Genomic DNA, 23,312 nt, shown 5'->3' with positions numbered 1-23,312 from the left:
ACATTGGCCACTAAATGTCAGTAATTGTTCAGTGAGACGGTTACTAAACTTGTCACTAACGTTCCCTCAGGATCACATTTTCTGTGACACTGCTCGAGCAAGAGTGTTATTTACGTCTTAAATAAAACTATTTAAGTCTTATTTTGTCTACTATATTGGGTAATACAAGTGTAAAACCATTTAAAGCCGGAAGTACGCTGGGAGTACACTGTCCAGAAAAAAAACAAGGAACTGCTGACGTGTCAGTCTGTTATCTTATTTATGTCTGATATGTGTTATTTTGTATATTATTATATCTACTATATTGGGTAATACAAATGTAAATGTGCCTATTGTTTGTTTATTTATTTGTTTATTTATTGTTAGTCATTGTTCTTATTTTTCTTGTCTCTCATGTCTTGTCTTGGTTGTATTTTATTTTGTGATTAAGTGATTAAGTTCCTTTTGACATTTTTGTAAACGTGAATTTCTCTTGGAGATCAATATATTTTCTATCTATCTATCTATCTATCTATCTATCTATCTATCTATCTATCTATCTATCTATCATTTCATGTCTTCAGGTCTGTAATAATGTTAAAAAACAGGTTTTCTATGCCATAACTATGAAAATATTCCATTTATTAATTTTGAATCCTATTTAAATTCATTTATCACGACCGGGTCTGGAACCAATTAACCGCGATGAGGGACAACTGTATACCACAATTTTGGTGTAACACAGGCCTTTAAAGTTTAAAAACATTATCTCACATTTACAAAAAATGACTTGAAGTGTTTTTAATTTGACTTTTTGTAGTCTGAATGCGAGAAAACAAGAATGTTGAAGTTTTATTTTTACATTTTGCAGTGATTAACTTCTTTTTACACTTGAAATCCTGAGGTACACCGGAAATCTTGACATTCATGATAAGAATTTTGGTTTTCTTTTTAACATTTTACCAAACAGTGCTTAACATTTTTTGTTGCCCTTAAACACCCACTAGCCTGTCAGTACAATCAGAATTCAACCACAATTTTTGGGTAAAATATGCCTCTAAAGTGGCAAAAAAAAAAAAAAAACTTTCAATAAGCTAACATCAAAGAATTGACTTGCAGCATTTGATTTTTGTTTAGCTTAATGTGGCTTGAATGCAAGAAAAGAAGAACGTTGAGGTAGACGGTTTTGTTGTTTGTACATGTCACATGATAAAAGTAAAACATTTTTATAGGTTTTACCTAAAAGTGCTTAAATTATTTTTTTGGTGCCCTTAAACATCCACAAGAATGTCAGTACTGTTTTGTTGTTGTTGTTGTTGTTGTTGTTGTTGTTGTTTTAATGGTAAAATAGGCCTCTGACGGACCCCAAAAAAAAACCAACTAAATTGAACAAAGCTAACATCAAATAATTGAATAGCTTTTGCTTTTTCATTAGATTTTTGTGGCCTTAACGTGACACAAGACGAAAAGTGAGGTGCACTGTTTTGTTGTTTTTATGTTTTACAGTGATTACACTGGTTGGTTACGTGGCTGTATAGCATGTGTACAGGGGTTGCATAATAACTATTGGACCGATGACATTCAGGTTGATAAGAGGGAATTATGACGTCATACCGATAAATATGACATTAAAAATAGTTTAGATAATTTGGTCTTACATCGAACTGTTCCTTTCCTGTTGCCTCTCCCAACCTTCTTCCTTTCTTTTTATTGATTTTGACAAATCCGCTTTTGCAAAAACATGCAAGCAGTAATGATGAAGTTAGTCGCTAGCTGGCTAGTAGCTAGCAGTGTCAATGAGCCAGTAACGTAGTTCGATCGTCTTCCATTACGTGCAGTAATGGGCTGTTTCTTTTTATCTGTTTTTAAATCTTTAGAATGCACAGAAACGAGAAAGACGTGTTCATGTCTCACATAACGAATGTGGATGATGGGAAACATTTTTTTTTTAAGTGCGGTTGTGAACATAAGTCGAGTGTACTTAATCAAGGTTTTATGATGGTAGCATTTTCACCCTGAAACAACCTCGGTTAGCATACGCACTGGTAAGCCTACTTTTCGGTTTACGTCAAAAATGTGTACAATTACAGGTCAGCATACAATATGGCGCACAAAATGTGGTGTTATTAATCGTTATTAATGGTTCATACCGTACTGCGGAACCTCAGATGTTTTTTCGGTTAACGTTGAAAATTTACGCCAAAATTTTGCCTTGGCTCATGTAAATTTTCTAATTAGTGTACAATATGCCGCGTATCTTGTCGTGTTATCAATACCCTGCATGAGTCCAACTCCAGCGTGGAACCTTGCTTAGCGTATGCCCCGGTTAGTGTGTTTTCCGGTTAAATAAAAAAATTAGGCCAAAATTTGGCCTTGGTTTGTGTACATTTTCCAGTTATAGTACAATACGGTGCGTGTCTTGTCGTATTATTAATACACAGCATGAGTACAGCTGCATAGAGTGGAATCTTGCGTAGCATACACCCCGGTTAGCGTGTTTTTTGGTTAACGCCAAAAATTTACACTGTGGAACATATACCTAAACAAGATGGCCATGGCGCTCCATTGCGGAAGTCAATGCAAGCGTCTTTGTCACATACACAAGAATGCACAGCCGACAGTGCATAACATAACATTTGTGAGGTCAGATTTTTTTGAGAAAGCATTTTTGTGATGCAAATGTATTAATCTTTTGAATGCATATTGTTCTATTGTTTTCACAGCACTGTATTTTTATCATTAAACATCCTATTAGCAGCGTGTTCACATGGATACCATAAATGAAACTTGTTGCCCGTCTATCAGCGGTTGACTCTGTAGTTCTTTGCTAACTAACACAGTTACACCTCAAGTCTCTGCTTTTCTTCTTGATCATCGCTGCAAAATAAGCCACAATGGAGCCAAAGAAAGTTACAAGTGGCAGCATTTTGATAAAGAAGGTGACGAACACTATTGAATTCAACATAAAACTTATAGAAAAACACATAAATGGTATCCATTGTGTAGTGTCATGGCCGTCTTTGTCAACAGTCAAGTTAAAAGCGACGTTAAATTAATTTTTTTCTGAATGCAAAACTATAATTTGGGTGTCTGGCACAGATTAGTTGGATGTGCATTATTTAAGGGAAAAACTGATTTGGTTAGAGTATGTTTCGGTTTGAGTCTGACCTTGTTTGAAGGACTCATAACGTTAACCGAAGTTCCACGGTATTTCTATTTGTTATTATCTCTTGTTATTATTTCTTACATCCAGAATGCTGCTGTTTGAGTCCTGACTATAACCAGGAAATATGAGCATATTAATCCAGTGCTCAGGTCTCCGCACTGGCTTCCTATTGCTCAGAGAATAGACTTTAAAACAGCTATGCTTGTGTACAAGTCTTTTCATGGTCTTGCGCCACAGTACATCTCTGACATGTTAGAGCTATAGAGCCACTTGAACCATCCCGGGCTCTGAGAAGCTCAGTGGGTGGTCTCTTGTGGGTGCCCAAAGTCAGGACTAAACACAGTGAGGCTGCATTTCAGTTTTATGCTGACAAATTCTGGAACCAATGTTCAAATCCAGGCTGAAAACACTTCAACTCAGTTGTGCGTATTACAACTGAGACTACTTTATGTGCACTCTTCACTTTTAATTCATTTTTTTATTTGTAATATGGGATGATTTTATGGAATTTTATGTCAGGATTTTATAATGTTTTTATGATGATGTTTTGTTTTATGAAGTGATTTTACCCTTCTTTTCTGTAAAAAAAAAAAAAAAAAAAAAAAAAAAAAACCTGTGAATTACCTTGAATACGAATTGTGGTATATAAATAAACTTGCTTTGCCTCCAAAAGCACGTGTTCTATATTAGCTTTTTAGGCCATCTTTGTCAGCTTTTTTCTATGGAACAGTCAAAGTGTCTGCCAGTTCCTGCTGTGTTCCGAGGTCCAATCTCCAGGCTGACCCCCTGCGGTTGTGATGCAAACAGTGACACATTTAAATACGTTATAAGATAAATATTGCGCGACTGCGAGTGCGCCTCCTTCCGTCTTTCATGTGACACCTACATTTTTCAAGAGATTCTTCTGAGGAGCGGCGGAAGCTGGTGTTTTTTTGTTGTGCTCTCTTTTAGCGTGAAGAACAACTCCTCGGTTGTAAGTTATTAACAGGGAGCCCCAGAACAATGCAGCTGGAGCTCAAAAGAGAAAAATCTCTCCCCTCTTTCTTTCTTTTACGCTCTCCTGCCTACTCTCGCTGATATCAAACATGGGCGCTTACTATCACCATTTTCCAAAGTTCAGATGCTTTCCTTATTATTTCAATGGGGGGGAGGGGGGGTGCAAGGTGAATAATGATGACAGCTGTGATTCAGACTGACTGTGTGATCTTCTGTGCCGTTTGTTTGGGACTTGTAAGACGAGGAATTACAAGTGTCAAACAGCTGTGAATATGGCTTCTAAATATTTAAACATGTTTTGCAGCTGAAGAGAGGGGAAAAAAAGTATTTTTTTCTTCTTTTTTAAAAGCAAAGGGCTTAAGTGTGTATAAGCTGTGCCAGCCTTTGATTCAAATACAGGAGGAAAAAAAAGTGGAGGCTAGAAGACTGCTGCGGAAAAAGGCAGAAAGGGGGCACTGAATCAAGCTCGATTACGTGAATGGAGCCATTCAAACAGAGGAGTCGACAGGTGAGGTAACGCAAGATGTCTCCTGACCCCTAAGGCGAGGAGGAAATGAACAAAAAGTGTGGGAGGAAGACAGGGAAAGTAAAGTACAACTAAATAAAAGGCAGAAAAAACATGATAACACGGCATCTGGGCCTGTTGGGTTGGCTGCTTTAAATTATGGATAGCTTTGAAAAGGAGCACAACTCCACAGATGCAGCAGGAAGGCAGCTCATCTCACTTGGTAGAACATTTAACTAGGGATGCCGACCAAAATAAATGAGGCAAAAATGAGGTATAGTTGGCACAGAGTCAACTGTCGGAATGCTGTTACCATGAGCATCTAGCTAACATGCTCAAAGGCTCGGTTGTACTCCACCTCAAAAGATGCAGACTCAGCTACCTGCAACAAATACAATCGCTCCCTCACTCGTGGTTTTTCAAAAATTAATTGATTAATTATTACTGTTTTGTGGTTGACTACGGACTATTATTTGTCCAAACGTTACGTATTTGTACTGTAGCCGAAATTAAGCATTTTCAAGCACAAAAAAGTTCTAAACGAACTACAATATAAATACACTTTAAAGGAAAACTGCACTTTTTTGGAATTTTGTCCATCATCCACAATCCTTATGTGAAACACGAAAACACGTTTTTCGCTTTTCTGTGCGTTCTAAAGAGAAAAAAACAATGCACGTAATGGGACACGTACAGTACTTCGACTATAAAGCCCTCAAAATAAATACATTTTATATATATATATATGTGGGCCTTGGGCCCCCAAATGATTAAATACGCCTCTGCCCAGGCCAGCTGTACCAGACAGACGGCTGTCCTTTGAGTAAGTCATCATGATATTGATTCTGATTCACCATTCACATTGTGCTTGATATGACAACTACTGTACTGTATATGCACAGTCTATCTAGCACAAAACATGGAATGTGGGCTAACACTTCACAAAATTTTGGCTGTCTATTCGTAGTTGTTCATATGCTTGTTCTTGTTTCCCAGTCTTTACAAATTGGTGTGCTGTTTTGGAGTGGGCCCGTTACCTCTCTCTAGTGGTGTGAGGTGCTGCGTCACTACGCCAGAAAAATAGTTGTTGGTGTTAGCTACTACAATAACAATGTCGCTGTAGCTTGTTTTATATACAGGTCAGTTTTGTAAATAGAACATTGTTGGATTTTTTGGAGGGGTTTTTTAGTATTTTATCAAAATTGTGTGTCCCTTTACGTGCATTGTTATCGCCCACATGCTGTTTTTCTCCCTTCTCTTCTTCTCTCAAAGTGTGTCACAGAGTTTCTCATTCACATGAATAGGTAAAGTTTTCCACCACCTGTTGAAGCAAGTTCGGGGGAATTATCAAGTCATTTCTGTCGCCTCTTGAATCTTTCTTGTGAATTTATGTTAATAAGTTTTCATAATGCCCAAAGCGATGTCTTCTAGTCAGCAATTCCCTCTCCCACACTGTCCGTGCCTCTAGTTTATGCCTCCTTCCTGCTTTTTCCACATTCTCTTTCTGCAGCTGCGAGATAATATAGACCTACCTTTCTTTTTTGCAGTGCAGAGCTTCATCTCTGGAGTTCAACATTTTGTAGGTCCGTTGCAAATACAGGAATTAATTAAGCTAGTGGTGATACCTGTTGTTGTGTGGTGTCACACGGGACACAGCGGGATGAAATAATCACACGACTGCTTCACGGATGCGGGAAGTGGTGGTCACAATGCTTACCCATGGGGGAACAAGCTGCATCGAGCGTACGATTGTTGTGCACTAGACTTAAACAGTACTTGACAAGGTGTGAGTAACTTGTGCGGGAGCGTGATCATTTCATGGCAATGCTCACCATTTTCGGTCACGAACTGCATGCCAAGTGTGTAATTTATGAGTAAACAGAGCACAAAGAGTGCCATAAATAAGTAAATAAATGTAAAGAAAAGTAAATGCATGGCAAATTCGAGACAATCTGGAGGTAAAATGCGTAGTTAACACCGCTTAAGAGGTAAAAACAAAACGCTCACTTTCAAGATGAATGACAAAGGCATAATGTTGTGTATGTCATTCTTTAAACCAGTGATTCCAAACTAGTGGGTCATCACCCACTTCGCAGGTGTAAGGACCCGACATCCGTGAAAACACCACGCGTCTGTGCTACTCGCTTGCTACGCCACTACAAGGTGCGTGACATGTTTATGGGCGACTTGGTCCAGCTTCAGCGGGATGGAAGGACATTAGATGTGGACTTACGGCGCCGTTCATCTGACATAAACTGTAATATTAGCGTAAAAAGAAGTTAACTTTTAACAGTGAGGCACTAAAAAAAATAAAATAAAACACTCACTTGATGACAAAGGTGTACTGCACACACTCCTCACTCACCTTACCTTCTAAAATAGCATTAGTGCTTTTTAAAATGGGCAAAAAGGGCCAAGCATTGCTGTTTGGAGCAATGATCAGTGATGACAACATGGGAAAGACAACACAAATAACATTCAGTTGATAAAAGGTCAGTAAATGCTGGAAAGGTTCTGGACTGTGTTGGACCCAATGATTGCCAAACTTACTTTCCCTATTTCATAAAATGGTCAAAATTAGAAATAATAGCTCATCTTCACTGCCTTATATTCAAGAGAAGGGTGGAAACTAGAGACAGTGGCCTTTAGTGGATTCATTATCTTTGGCTTGGCCTTTAAGCACTTCAATCAGACAAAAAAAAGGCTCCAAATGAGCTGATGTTAATTTTTTGCAAAAGAGACGAGGAGGGCAAATGGGAATTTCAGTGTGGAAAGCAATTTCAAATAGTTAAAGCAGAGAAGCACTTACCTCTTCACGTAACTTTATCAACTGCATCACGAGAGCGAAAGGAGGGGAGAAAAAAGATGGAGAGAGCAGAGAAGAGAGTGAAAAAAAAGCAATCGAGAAAGAATGTTGCCAGGGAGCAGATACGGGATTAACCTTGACGATTTTTCTGTTTGCACAGGGAGCATTTGGAAAATGACAAGCTAAACGCAGCTGAATGCGTAGCTCCAGCTGACTGTTTTTTTTTTGGAACAAACAAAGATCAAGTAGTGGCACTGTCACATTAAACAAAGGCAAGGAAGTGGATCGCTCCGCTTGCAGGATCAGCTAGCATTACCAAGCAAGTCAGAGGAATAGATACAGCGAGGGAACAGGGGAAGATATAGTCTGCGGTTACGTTATGTTGGAATATAAGCAAATATCTTAATTGTTTTATTACAACTTATAATTATGAAAACATTCATTACCAGTAAAAAGTTTAACACTTCAATTTCTCTGCAGGAAAAGCCCACATTTTTACAAATTAAGCTCTCTCTTCCATTGTTAAGTGCCTTTTTCTTGCCATTTTTGGAGCAACACATTACTTTCTGCAGTACAATACTGTTCAATTGATGCTAACGAGGGTACCACAGTGTGTTCCAAACACTGCTCTTATGCAGACACAGGAGGTACTATGTATTCCAGAAAAGTTGGAACACCTGTACAAATTAGTGGCACCAACTGTCAAGGATTAGTCAACCTTCATTTCTGCAAAGCAGCTTTAAATTGTTGACCCATTTTGTGGTCCCTAAAAAAGGTATTTTTGTATATTTGCAAAATATACATTATTTTTCAGTTTTGGGTAACCAAAACTGAGACAATCCAGAGGTAAAATGCATGCAAGTGTAAACACCGCTTAAGAGGTAAAAACAATAAAATGCTCACTTTCAAGACGAATGACAAAGGCGTAATGACAAAGGCGTAAGTTTGCCCCCTTCCTTATTTCTTATTTTTTGCATGTTTGTCACACTTAAATGTTTCAGATCATCAAACAAATTTAAATATTAGTCAATGACAACACAACTTTCAAAACTGAAAATGAAAGTTTGAAAACTGACAACACAGACTTTCCAAAGACTACGTAGAGAGGGCAGCGTCAACGCTTTTAAAAAAGATCTAGAACAACAAAGATGGGAGCGTGTGTACAGTGCAAATGATGGGGGTAAAGCATATGAACACTTTTAAACACTTAGATGAAGCTCTATGATAAGAACTGCCCTTGAGAGAAATGTCCAATGAGCAAAAGAAAAATAATCAGCCATGGATGACAAAAAGACTAAAAAATGAAGAAAAACACATTAGACAGTAAATTTATCATTCATCAAACTAAAGAAGCAGAAAAAACATTTAAGATATATAAAAATAAGCTGACAACAACCTTGAGAGTGTGTAAGAAAGAATATTATAGTCAGTTATTCGACAAGAATAAAAACAATATGAGAGCAACTTGGGGCATTCTTAAAGTTAGTAGACTTAAAGTTAGTATTATTCGCGAATGATATGACTGCCTTTTGTTCCGGAGAAAGTACACAAGAGCTAATTTAAGTCACTGATGAACTGGATAAACTAAAAAGATGGTTTGATAAAAATAGATTATGCTTGAATGTAAGCAAAACTAAAATAATGCTATTTGGTAATAGCAGGAAGCAAATGCAAGTGTGCAAATACAAACTGATGGTGTGGCCATTGCAAAAGTGAACAAATATACATTTTGGGAGATCATAATAGATGAAAAAATTAGCTGGAAATCTCACATTTAAAATTTACAACATAAGGTGGCGAGAAATACCTCAATATTGAAAAAAGCAAAATTTGTCCTTGACCAAAAATCACTCCATACCCTAGACTGCTCTCTGGTATTATCATATCTAACTTATTGTGTGGAGATATGGGGTAATAACTATAAAAGCAATCTTCACTCTCTAAATGTACTGCAAAAAAGATCAGTTAGGATAATCCATAATGGCACGTATAGAAAAAATACAAATCTTTTTTTTCTAAAATCACAAATATTAAAATTTAGCAACAACTGCAATCTTAAGTGCTTGCAATAACTTGCAATGAGTCTCACTGTGAAGGAATTTTGGCCCACTCATCTTTACAGAATTGTTGTAATTCAGCCACATTGGAGGGTTTTCCAGAATGAACCACCTTTTTAAGGTCATGTCACAGCATCTCAATAGGATTCAGGTCAGGACTTTGACTAGGCCACTCCAAAGTCTTCATTTTGTTTTTCTTCAGCCTTTCAGAGGTGGACTTGCTGGTGTGTTTTGGATCATTGTCCTGCTGCAGAACCCAAGTTGGTTTCAGCTTGAGGTCACGAACAGATGGCCGGACATTCTCCTTCAGGATTTTTTGGTAGATGGCAAAATTCATGGTTCCATTTATCACAGCAAGTCTTCCAGGTCCTGAAGCAGCAAAACAGCCACAGACCTTCGCACTACCACCACCATATTTTACTGCTGGTAAAATGCGGCATTACTTTTACACAACATGTAATGGGACACAAACCTTCCAAAAAGATCAACTTTTCTCTCGTCAGACCACAGAGTATTTTCCCAAAGGTCTTTGGGATCATCAAGATGTTTTCTGGCAAAATTGAGATGAGCCTTTATGTTATTTTTGTTCAGAGTGGTTTTTGTCTTGGAACTCTGCCAAGCAGGCCATTTTTGCCCAGTGTCTTTCTTATGGTGGAGTCATGAACACTGAACACTGATGTTAACTGAGACAAGTGAGGCCTGCAGTTCTTTGGATTTGTTGTGGGGTCTTTTGTGACCTCTTGGATGAGTCGTCGCTGCGCTCTTGGGTAATTTTGGTTGGCCGGAGACTCCTGGGAAGCTTCATTACCGTTCCATGTTTTCGCCATTGTGGATAATGTCTCTCACTGTGTTTCGCTGGAGTCCCACAGCTTTAAAAATGGCTTTATAACCTTTTCCAGACTACAGATTACTTTCTTTCTCATTTCTTTCTCTCGGCATGATGTCTAGCTTTTGAGGATCTTTTGGTCTTGGTCATATTTAAGTGATTTTTTGATTGAGAACGGGTGTGGCTAGAGAAATTGAACTTGTGTGATAAACCATAGTTAAGTTATGTTATAATGGGGGGAGGGCCATCACTTTTTCCACACAGGGCCATGTAAGTTTGGATTTTTTTTGTCCCTTAATTATAATAAGTCTCATTTCAAAACTGCATTGTGTAGTCATTGACTAAAATTTTAATTTGTTTAATGATCTAAAACTTTTAAGTGTGACAAACATGCGTAAAAATAAGAAATCAGGAAGGGGGCAAACAGTATATATATATATATATATATATATATATATATACAGTATGTCACAAAAGTGAGTACACCCTTCACATTTCTGCAAATATTTTATTATATCTTTTCATGGGACACCACTGAAGAAATGAAACTTTGCTACAATGTAAAGTAGTCAGTGTACAGCTTGTATAACAGTGTAAATTTACTGTCCCCTCAAAATAACTCAATACACAGACCTTAATGTCTAAACTGCAGGCAACAAAAGTGAATACACCTCAAGTGAAAATGTCCAAATTGGGCCCAATTAGCCATTTTCTTTCCCCAGTGTCATGTGACCCATTAGTGTTACAAGGTCTCAGGTGTGAATGGGGAGCAGGTGTGTTAAATTTGGTTTTATCACTCTCACACTCTCTCATACTGGTCACTGGAAGTTTAACATGGCACCTCATGGCAAAGAACTCTCTGAGGATCTAAAAAAAAAGAATTGTTGCGCTACACGAAGATGGCTTAGGCTATAAGAAGATTGCCAACACTCTGAAACTGAGCAGCAGCACGGTGGCCAAGACCATACAGCGGTTTAACATCACAGGTTCCACTCAGAACAGGCCTCGCCATGGTCGACCAAAGAAGTTGAGTGCACGTGCCCAGCGTCATATCCAGAGGTTGTCTTTGGAAAATAGACGCCTGAGTGCTGCCAGCATTGCTGCAGAGGTTGAAGGGATGGGTGGTCAACCTGTCAGTGCTCAGACCATACGTCGCACTCTGCATCAAATTGGTCTGCATGGCTGTCATCCCAGAAAGAAGCCTCTTCTAAAGATGATGCATAAGAAAGCCCGCAAACAGTTTACTGAAGATAAGCAGACTAAAGACATGGATTACTGGAACCATGTCCTGTGGTCTGATGAGACCAAGATAAACTTATTTGGTTCAGATGGTGTCAAGCGTGTGTGGCGGAAACCAGGTGAGGAGTACAAAGACGAGTGTGTTTTACCTACAGTCAAACATGGTGGTGGAGTGTCATGGTCTGGGGCTGCATGAGTGCTGCCGGCACTGGGGAGCTACAGTTCATTGAGGGAACCATGAATGCCAACATGTACTGTGACATCCTGAAGCAGAGCATGATCCCCTCCCTTCGGAAACTGGGCTGCAGGGCAGTATTCCAACATGACAACGACCCCAAACACACCTCCAAGACGACCACTGCTTTGCTAAAGAAGTTAAGGGTGAATGTGATGGACTGGCCAAGCATGTCTCCGGACCTAAATCCTATTGAGCATCTGTGGGGCATCCTCAAACTGAAGGTGAAGGAGCACAAGGTCTCTAACATCCACCAGCTCCGTGATGTCGTCATGGAGGAGTGGAAGAGGATTCCAGTGGCAACCTGTGAAGCTCTGGTGAACTCCATGCCCAAGAGGGTTAAGGCAGTGCTGGAAAATAATGGTGGCCACACAAAATATTGACACTTTTGGCCCAACTTGGACATTTTCACTTGGGGTGTATTCACTTTTGTTGCCTGCAGTTTAGACATTAAGGTCTGTGTATTGAGTTATTTTGAAGGGAACAGTAAATTTACACTGTTATACAAGCTGTACACTGACTACTTTACATTGTAGCAAAGTTTCATTTCTTCAGTGTTGTCCCATGAAAAGATATAATAAAATATTTGCAGAAATGTGAAAGGTGTACTCACTTTTGTGACATACTGTATATATATATATATATATATATATATATATATATATATATATATATATATATAAAATCTTTATATTAATTTTATATTAATCATTGTCCTGCTGCAAAACCCAAGTTGGTTTCAACTTGAGGTCACACACAGATGGCCGGACGTCGTCCTTCACGATTTTTTGGTAGACAGCAGAATTCATGGTTCCATTCAAGGTTCCATTCCATCGGAATCGTTCCTTCGTGTATATATATGCATATATAAATGAAGGAACGATTCAGATATGCCGAAGGAAACCGCCTTATCAATAACAATCAGCCATAAATCTTTAGATTAATCGATTGTGGAGCCATGCACGGGTATTGCGAGAGAAGCAATCGGTTGACAGTGTCTCATATACAACGCGAGAGCCTGGGCTTCCGGCAAATGCATTGTCACGCTTGCTCCACAGTTTGCCATTGCTGAAGTCGAGAATGGGCCGGCTCGCTTGATGCCTGGTATTCACCACTACTTACCACTATTTACTTGTCACCGCAAAAGATTTTCAACACCCTTCCCCATGGAAAAGTCTGGAAAAGGTTATAAAGAAATTTCTAAAGCTTTGGGACTCGCAAATGGCGAAAACATGGAACAGTGGTGAACCTTCCCAGGAGTGGCCAGCCAACCAAAATGACCCCAAGAGCGCAGAGGTCACAAAAGACCCCACAACAACATCCAAAGAACTGCAGGCCTCACTTGCCTCAGTTCCAAGATCAAAACCGATGCTGAACAAAAAGAACATTAAGGCTCATCTCAATTTTGCCAGAAAACATCTTGATGATCCTCAAGACATACTACATAATGCGGTCTGACGAGACAAAAGTTGAACTTTTTGGAGGGTGTGTGTTCCATTACATATGGCATAAAAGTAAGCCCGCATTTAACAAAATGAACAACATACCAACAGTAAAATATGGTGGTGGTACTGTGATGGTTTGGGGTGGTTTTGCTGTTTCAGGACCTGGAAGACTTGCTGTTATAATTGGAACCATGAATTCTGCTGTCTACTAAAAAATCGTGAAGGAGAATGTCTGGCCATCTGTTTGTGACTTCAAGCTGAAACCAACTTGGGTTCTGCAGCAGGACAATGATCCAAAACACCAGCAAGTCCACCTCTGAAAGGCTGAAGAAAAACAAACTGAAGACTTTGTAGTGGCCTAGTCAAAGTCCTGACCTGAATCCTATTGAGATGTTGTGGCATGACCTTAAAAAGGTGGTTCATGCTGGAAAACCCTCCAATGTGGCAGAATTACAACAATTCTGCAAAGATGAGTGGGCCAAAATTCCTCCACAGCGCTGTAAGAGACTCATTGCAAGTTATCACAAACACTTGATTGCAGTTGTTGCTGCTAAGGGTGGCCCAACCAGTTATTAGGTTTAGGGGGCTTGTTCACACAGGACCATGTAGGTTTGGATTTTTTTCCTCCCTTAATAATAAAAAGTTTATTTTAAAAACTGCGTTTTGTGTTCAGTTGTGTTGTCACTGACTACTATTTAAATTTGTTTGATGATCTGAAAAATGTAAGTGTGACAAACATGAACAAAAACACGAAATCAGGAAGGGGGAAAACACTTTTTCACACCACTGTATATATATAGCCATTGGGGGTGCTCCGATCGATCGGCCACGGATCAGTATCAGACGATGTCCATGAAAAAGCACGGTATTGGCATATGCCGGTACTTGCTTTTTAGCGCCGATCAACTCCGCCCCCATTGCAGCATCCAGCCTATAGCGACCGTCTCCCGCCCACTTTCTCTTCACAAATCCAAAACAAACATGTCTGCCACGTGGGACTTCCTGTTGTTGTGAGAGTGATATAGGTTTTTCACAGCGCAAAACATGCCACGGAAAATGTCTCGCCAGGGTGGCGCGTTATAAAGCTTCATTTTGGTGGGGTATCTGTGGGGCGGGCACTTGGCAGGGTGTGGTTAGTTTGAGGCTCACTATGTGATCATCAGTCGGGCGGCGGCTAATTAGCCAAAACGCGGCACACTGTGTGTGTGTGTGTGTGTGTGTGTGTGTGTGTGTGTGGCAATTGGAGATCTAAGGCGGTTGGATTCGTCGATTGTGGATACCAGCATTTTGTTAATGTTCTGGTAAAGCAAGCATATTTGGTTTGTCTGGTTTGAAATAAGCTATGAAAATAAATGTTGCAAAAATGATCCTCTGACCCGCCCCTAGCTAGATCAGCTCGCTCCATGTACATGCCCACCACTTTGTCAGAAAAAAAGCAGGATTCGCTACACATCGTAAAATAAAGCTCTGCCAACTATCCGTCAGCTACCGATCAGGTTGTTTTTCTTCCGAGAATAGGCTAACCTAGCATGATGTTTCTGTTAAAATGCGACTAATGTGAGCATTTAACCGCACACAGATATGCTAGTGTTGCTAACATTTGTGTCCTCCTGTCCCACTCCTCAATGTTACGATGTTGTACTGTATGTGATATATCTATCGCATCCATTAGCTTGTATTGCATGATGTAAAAAGTGGATAAAGTACACAATAGCGCTTCTTGGAGACACACACTCTGGACAAACGCAGCTCATTAGCATACAGACACAAAAAAGCACTTTAACAGTCTACAATCCAGCATCACAGCAAGATTTACGACACTATAAAGGGGTGTCCAAAGTGCGACCCCAGCACAATTTGTGGCCCACAGCTTGTTTATGATTGGCCCGCAGCACATTGTAGAGGTAAATTGAAACCAGCAAAAGTTGAAAATATAGAGCAAAAAAGCAAAATGTCAAGAGAAGCTGAAATGATATGGGACTTTTAAGTAAAAACGTAAGTTATTTTATTGCTCATCAAGCAAGTCATGTTTGTTGTCGTGAATTCATTCTGTTCTTGTGTATGTCGATTTTGCAACACTAAATGACGTATTTTAGTAAGTTTGGGTCCCGGGGAGGGATTAAATTCCTAATTAGGGTGTGAAAAAGTTTGCTCAAGATTGTGTCTCAGGCTAATGAACCGCGTGTTGTTGATAGATTGTTTCTACCTGCAAGAGAACACAAGCACAATGGCTCCCTGGTACGCGGCAATGACAAAATATCGAGAGTGTATGTGTAATGTGAGAGGTAAACAAGTATAATTGCATGTTTTCCTAAAAGAGCTGTGGAGAAAAGTGTTTGGGCGCTAACAAGACGCACTTAAAGGAGGAGAGACTTCAAATCTGCAAAACTCCCCACTAAGGTTGGGCGTATTTAAGGGGCCAAAGTTTAAAACGACACTAAGGGAGAGAGGTGGGGGGGACAAACCCAGGGGCTCCGATGAATGGTCAATGGCCACCAAACAAAACTTATTCTACTTCATTTGTGCTGCCTGACTGATTGTAAATCCTCCACAAAAAGCCTGGTTGAGATGCGTTGAGGTTGGGTTTGGAGTCTTTAAGCACGGCCAACGCCGAACCTCGTATTGTGGAATTGTAATTATTCCAACAGGTTTTTTTCCTTGTGTTTTTGTGATGCCAGCCAGCATTCAAAATTGCACTGCTGCAATTTTTCTGTTATGATAATCAGCATTTTTTTTTCTCCAAACAAAAGATTTTTTTCCCCTTCCTTTTTCCTCCTACCCCAATACGGAATTCGATACAAGTGGTAATGCGCTTCCTTTGTAGCCTGGAAAATCTGGTCCATGCCGGCTCAAACCAGCACAATCTCTTGTGGCCAACCTTCTGCTGCTGCGGCGGCGGCCACTGAAATCGAAACTATTCCGTTCGTGTGTGTGTGTGCGTGTGTGTGTGTGTGGGTGGGTGGGTGTGCGTGTGTGTGTGTTTGTGCACCAGAATTTGCGTGCATTAAAAAAAACCTGCAATGGTAGCCTAGCACGTTATTTAGAAGTAAAAAAAAAAAAAAAACGAGTCATAGTGCCAATTCAGTCTCTGCCCGTGTAGAGATAACGAATAAATGGCGAACTCCATTAAATCGTCCTTTAGCCATTATCGCGGGCGCCATTTTCAGAACTTATGACGGCGGCCTATTTACACAGCTATAAATCCTCACCATGTAACCAACAGATTTGTGACTGGTAATGATCTGCTCGGCAAGGCCAATATGAGATGATCCTGACCTCTTACAGATCGTCAGGAATTAAATTGACCGACTTGCTCCCTAGGCCCCCGCCATCTTTTCCCGCCCCCAATCCCATCGCCACCATCTCCTTAGAAGAAAAAAGAATGATAGAAAATGCTGAAGGTCTGAGTACTCCACCCACAAGAAGTCAAGATTTTAAATACAAAACGTGCATGCGACTAAATAAGCTTCACTTTTAAGTTTTTGTGCCTATCATGAACATAAACAAAAAAATGTTACTGACATATTTTTATATATAAAAGACAAAATTCTGATTTAAATGTTTTACGTTTCTTTTTATAAGTAGCTTTGCTGTCAAGGACATTTACACAAATTTGTGGACAAATAATAATAACAATTATTTTACATATATAGATTTGTCTTATTTAACCTAACTAAAAAATATATATATATACTTGTATATATATAAAAACATATATAAAATTGTATGATGTATTTTTTTTCGTTGAAGCAAAACATGAATATTGTGGACAAATTGTGATCATTTATTCCAAATATATATATATATATATAAAATTGACCCTACCTCAAATTAGTATAAAGTATAAAGTATTTAATATTATTACGTATTTTTTCTTTTTTTTTTTTATCATGGGCCTCAGTCAAACTGTAGTATTAAATTTTCAATATAAATAAATAATAAATATTTTTTAAACTATGAAATACAACATGAATACTGTGGACAAATTATTATTATTTACAAAAATATTATTTGTTTTAGTATTAAATTTTTCTTATATGTAATAAATGCTAATGTTTTTTTTCACGTTTGTTTCCGAATTAATTATTATTTTTTTTTATTTTATGCAGCATAGTGAAGAGTGACATGAACATTGTTTTTTGTCTGATATAGCGTAAGTATGCACAGATGTATTTCATTTAAATTTATTTTATATTTATATGTAAATATACATACATTGAGCCCGGAGATTGAAGCATTAAAAATGTAACCCTTTTAATTCAATGCGTCTGTGTAGGCTCTCAGTCGCACAGGAGTTGTCCATCGAGGGAAAGGCTTCTTGAGACGTCTTCTGTCTTCACAGAAGTACAGATGACGTCTCGAGAAGCCTTTCCCTTTTAATTCAAATGTAAATTGCATTATGTCAATAGTGCCATTAATGAGGGGATTTAGTTATACATACATTTTAGTAGGAATATAAGTAGAATTTGCAGTGTGATTTGGTGTGTTGATACCATTTTTTTCAGGCTTTTTCCTTAACACATTTTTTGAGAAGCGCCGTCAGGCCTCTCCAATGTGACATTTTTGACAGCTAACAAAAAAAAATCTTCTGCGACACGAGTGTCACATTTGTGTCTGGCTAATTTGCCGGGAATATGCGTATCAATTATGCCACATCCTGGCTCTGGAATACATAGGTTTTAAGATGTGGCGTTCACGAGTCATCATTGAAATGGTAATAAGGGAAAGTTAAAGAACACACACATTTTACTTTACTCTCGCCAGCGTCTAAATAAAATTGTCCTAAATGTGCAAATGTTCATCTATACTTCTGTTTGGGTTTTTTGAAGTGTGAATGTTTTTTCATGTTTTGGTGCACATCGTAAGGCAAAATTTTGGATCCAGTCTAATAATTAGTCAAAAACACGTGGTCATAGTTGAGAGTGGAAATTGAGCAATGTAATGTGCATCGTAAAAGAAAGGGGAGTGAGACTTTATTTATATAGTACATTTTATAATAATATAAGAAAAATATTTTTTTCACAAATTAAAGTAACAATACAAAATGATATTAATACATATTACCACACACTATGTATAATAATATGTCTTTCAATAAATAGAATATTTAACAATATATTTATAATTTAAAAGCCCGGCAGGGGTATTTATTTAGTAAACTATAGAGAGTACCAAACGCCTATTAACACACTTAACAAAGTAAACGTCTTTTTTCCCCCCGCAAATAAACATACATGAAAAATAGAAAAACATTTCAATAAAATTATATATTTTTATTTGGGCTGTCAAAAACAGCGCGTTAACTAATTTATTTCATTAATTACGTTAAAAAAATTTCTCGGAATTGCCGCATATGCATCATGGCAAGCCACGCCTCTCTGTTATGACGACAGACAGCAGCACAGTGTAGCTCCCAACAGAGTCACACGGAGTCTAATGCTCTTTTTTAACTTTTTTCTGACCTGAACACATCAACAGCAGTGCAATTCCAACACCATATATATATCTCCAACTCGCAAGTATGTCTCTCGTCCGGCACGACACTTACTCATTGTCACTCAACTAACGCAAGATCCATTCGTGGACACTCCGAACATCACAACAACACTTTATTATGTGTGTATGTGTGGTCTAAATCAACAGAAATACAAAGAAAATCAATAAGTGGATATTCTTATCACTCACTTTGTACAATTTGCTGCATTTATGTATGCTGGGAATTCCCAGAAAATAAACTCAAAACATCTGAAATCAACTTAAGTTACGTGGTGTCTTTACATGCAACCCCTCATTGCTCATAATAACATGGTTAAAGTGCGATTCAAATGTTCGTCTACTATTAAAGAAACTAGTGTTAGGTAAATTGATTTTCAGACGTGTGCTATCTTTTAGCTAAGTTAAAATGTTCAGTTAATTTGGAGCTGTTAAAACATGCAAATATATTATAATCCTGTCCTTTTATCTTTCTTTCAATAAAATACAGTAAAAATGGGCATACTTCAGACATATTGCAAATGGTGATTAATCATGATTAAAAAAACTGGAAAACTGATTAAAATTTGCCCTAATTTTTATAAATATTAATACATAAATTAGTCTATCAAAAATATTATGACACGTTACATTAGTTATTTAAATACATGATTCTATTGTAAGCCTTAGTCGTTGACTGAAGGGTAGCACATATTCTTTGCATTTACTAGGTTGCGCTATGTAATAAATACTCTCAAATAATAAATAAATATCGACTATTATGACGACATTCATAGATTAAGTCATTTTGCAATACTTTTTGCAATTGTAGCAACTGATTTTAAAATACATTTTTAACGGATTATGTAAAAGGAAAGGACAATGTTGCGCTTGTTTGCGCGTACCTTGCATACCGTGGAGGGCCTCTTATGGGGCTAAGTCCGCACCCGGGTGGCGAACAGCTGTAGGGAGTTTTGGTATTGAAATTTGGGGATGTATCGCGTGTGTGTGTGTGTGTGTGTGTGTGTGTGTGCGCATGAGTGCTTTGGCCAGACACCGGTCCCATGCCCCAACTGGGCACAGCTTTGCATTAAACAGTGTTGTTTCTGCATGACTTGGTGACAATATGGCAGTGCTCTCAGATCTCCACGATGATTGGGGGGGGGGCGCTACCCTCCACCCCCCAACCCACCACCACCCTCCACGCATCCCGAGTCAGTCTCCCACACCCGTGCAAGTCGGGGCCAGGGAGTTGATTAGCATCTCACCTGGCTCTCCGAGGAGCTGGCATCATCCCCCAGGAGCTCGTTGCGCACCTCGTCACTGTAGGCGATACGCGACCTTTTCTGCAAGGAAAAAGGAGAAGTGGTGAAATATGGTGGTTATTTCATAAAAACAGCATTTCTTAAGCAGGGGAGCCCCCTAATGGAACTCTGTGACAACAGAACAATATCTGTGCTGATAACAAGCACATCTGTTCAAGGTAGTGTAGTCTATCCATGGTGACCACCATGAACAAAGTAGAAGACAGCATGAAGAGGCAGTGGGACAGTGGCAGGGTGCAAAGGAGGGGAGATGTACTATAAGGAAGTAGCACTTGTCAGCACTAAATCTTTTCTGGGGGCGGGGGGGGTTGTCACTGCTGTCATCCCAGTGGCAGTGGCAGCCCCTGTGATAATGCTAGGACTCAGACAGGGAATAATTCATCACCCATTGGTGGCCCACTCTCTCTCATCCCTAGTCTCAACAATGCAAGGATGTCCAAAAAAGTAGGGGGGTGAAGAGCAACAAACACACAAAAAGACGACACACGTGCGGCGGAAGAGTGGGTTGACGGTGTCGTGCTTGTTTACAGACAAACCCCGGGCCGCGTGAAAGAACAGGCTCTCGGAGTGCCCTCCAAAGTGTTTACCGCACCTTCGTGGCCCTCTCTCCACTGCCGCATCACTGTTGTGTTTCTCTAAAGGTCGGGCCGAAATCAAAGACAAACAGCAGCACGGCTATGAAGATACCACTTCTTACCTTTGACGCAAGCTTGTGTCGCTTCTGAGCGGCTCACGATAAATAAATAAATTAGGAAGGGACACCAATTACCTGCTACATAAGGACACTTTATACTACTATTTCCTCATATGGTTGACACATGTTTCTAATTATAAATACATGAATAAATATTCACCATATAATAAATAATGTTCAACTCATTTTTTTTAAATAATACAATAAATTAAAAGGCACTTATTAGATGTATTGCACAAATTGTATTTCATATTTTTTTTCTGAATTTAAATAATACATTTTGCCGTGCAATATGTCGTATAGTAAATATAATATTCTGCAATATGTATAATTTATCATTTAGAAGGGTAATAGAAGAGCAATTGTGTAAACTGCAGAGAGTACCAGGTATCTATGATTGCAATTACTGGAGGAGGGCTTTGTATGTAAAAATAAAAGATTAATATTTAGTTAAAATAATGTATATTTCCACATAGTATGTTTTACAAAAAAATATTTTTTAACAATATATATAACCAATCAATTGTTGTTGTTTTTTTCCAATTTTTAAAGTTAACAGCGACATTTATGCAGTACAGTGCAGAAAGTACCAGGCATCTACTAACGCCTTCATACGTGCAAATTCATTCTAAAAATGTTAACAATTTTAATTTTTTCCCACAAATTAAAAAAATATGTTAAAATAATACATATCTCCACATGATACGTTTTAGAAAAACTATACTTTTTTACATTATATAAAACCTATCATTTAGATTTTTTTTTCATTAACATTAACAGGAGCATTTATTTAGTAAAGCGCAGAGAGTACAAGACATTAATTAACGCCTTTATATGTGCAAATTAGCAAATTAGCAGAGAGCAGCTGGTATCGATTACCGCTTTTACTAGAAGGGGGCGATATTGCAAATTCATTCATTCATTCGAATACATCAATATATAAATAAATCACTTAGAATACATAATTTTTAAAATGTTTCCTCATACAGTGGTGTGAAAAAGTGTTTGCCCCCTTCCTGATTTCTTTTTTTTTTTTTTTTGCATGTTTGTCACACTTAAATGTTTCAGATCATCAAGCAAATTTAAATATTAGTCAATGACAACACAACTGAACACAAAATGCAGTTTTTAAATGGCACTTTTTATTATTAAGGGAGAATAAAATCCAAACCTACATGTCCCTGTGTGGAAAAAAAGTGATTGTCCCCTAAACCTAATAACTGGTTGGACCACCCTTAGCAGCAACAACTGCAATCAAGTGTTTGCCATCAGTCTGGAAAATGTTATAAAGCCTTTTCTAAAGCTTTGGGACTCCAGCAAACCACCGAGAGAGCCATCGTCCACAAATGGCGAAAACATGAAACAGTGCTGAACCTTCCAAGGAGTGGCCGGCCAACCAAAATCACCCCAAAAGCGCAGCAATGACTCATCCAAGAGGTCACAAAAGACCTCAAAACAACATCCAAAGAACTGCAGGCCTCACTTGCCTCAGTAAAGGTCAGTGTTCATGACTCCACCATAAGAAAGACACTGGGCAAAAACAGCCTGCATGGCAGAGTTCCAAGATCAAAACCACTGCTGAACAAAAAGAGCATTAAGGCTCATCTCAATTATACCAGAAAACATCTTGATGATCCCCAAGACCTTTGGGGAAATACTCTGTGGTCTGACGAGACCAAAAGGGATGCAGGGTTGTTATGTAAATAACACTTTGTGCAGTTTCTGAAATATTTAAGTGTCGCAAACATGCAAAAAAATAAGAAATCAGGACAGGGGCAAACACTTTTTCTCACCACTGTATATCGGCCAGGGCTGTGTAATTCATCAACTGCAGAAAGTACATGGCGTCTATTAACACTTTTATTAGAGGGGGCTTTATTTTAATAAATACGTATTCAAATATAACAACATATAGACATCATAAATATATATATTTTTTTAATTATCATTTTTCCACATATGGTGGTCAGGGGTGTGCATTTCCTCAACTGCAGAGAATAGCTGGCATCTATTAACGCCTTTACTAGAAGTGGGCTTTATTCGTGCAAATTAATTAATTAATTAATTAATTAATTAATGTTCCAAAGCATTTTTCCCCACAAATTAAAAAATGGTAAAAAAATATATATATAAAAAATATATATTAAAAAAGTATATATACACACGTGATATGTATTCAAATACAACAATATACACAACAATATATAGTGTATATATTTTATTTTTCTCATATAGCGGCCAGGGGTGTGTATTTCATCAGCTGAAGAGAGTACCTGGCATCAATTATCCACTCTAAATGCTTCCTGTCTTACTTCTCGTTCTCTTTTTGGGACAATGTTGCATCTCTTTGTAGCTTCTGCTCAATGCAGGCAGCACTTAGCACTTTCTCTTTAAACTCCATTGTAAACTTCAGCTTTACAGATGCCATGTCTGATTTTCTGGTCTGAAATAGTGCAAACTAGAAAAGCACTCCGAGAGCGCAGACCCTCCATATTGTGATTTACACCCTAAAGATTAGTCCTACAATTATTTTATCTACATATTTAGATTACTATGTTAACATGCTA

General features: G+C 38.4%; 1 protein-coding gene across 4 annotated transcripts in view; it reads right to left on the bottom strand.

Moving 5' to 3' along the window:
* vti1a (vesicle transport through interaction with t-SNAREs 1A) overlaps positions 1 to 23,312 on the bottom strand; it is a 193,956-nt gene that overhangs the window by 132,371 nt on the left and 38,273 nt on the right. For 2 of the 4 annotated variants that reach the window (XM_054769076.1, XM_054769074.1), the window contains exons 4-5: positions 19,995 to 20,072; positions 7,456 to 7,476 (exon numbers count right to left, since the gene is read on the bottom strand). In XM_054769076.1, the coding sequence (XP_054625051.1) occupies positions 7,456 to 7,476; positions 19,995 to 20,072 (99 nt within the window). The remainder of the gene's footprint in view (positions 1 to 7,455; positions 7,477 to 19,994; positions 20,073 to 23,312) is intronic. The other 2 variants (XM_054769077.1, XM_054769075.1) reach the window with 1 other exon arrangement.

The sequence above is a fragment of the Dunckerocampus dactyliophorus genome, chromosome 2, assembly GCF_027744805.1.
Source record: "Dunckerocampus dactyliophorus isolate RoL2022-P2 chromosome 2, RoL_Ddac_1.1, whole genome shotgun sequence".
Taxonomy (NCBI): domain Eukaryota; kingdom Metazoa; phylum Chordata; class Actinopteri; order Syngnathiformes; family Syngnathidae; genus Dunckerocampus; species Dunckerocampus dactyliophorus.
Note: the sequence above shows the minus strand (reverse complement) of the source record. Positions and strands in the feature narration are given on the sequence as shown.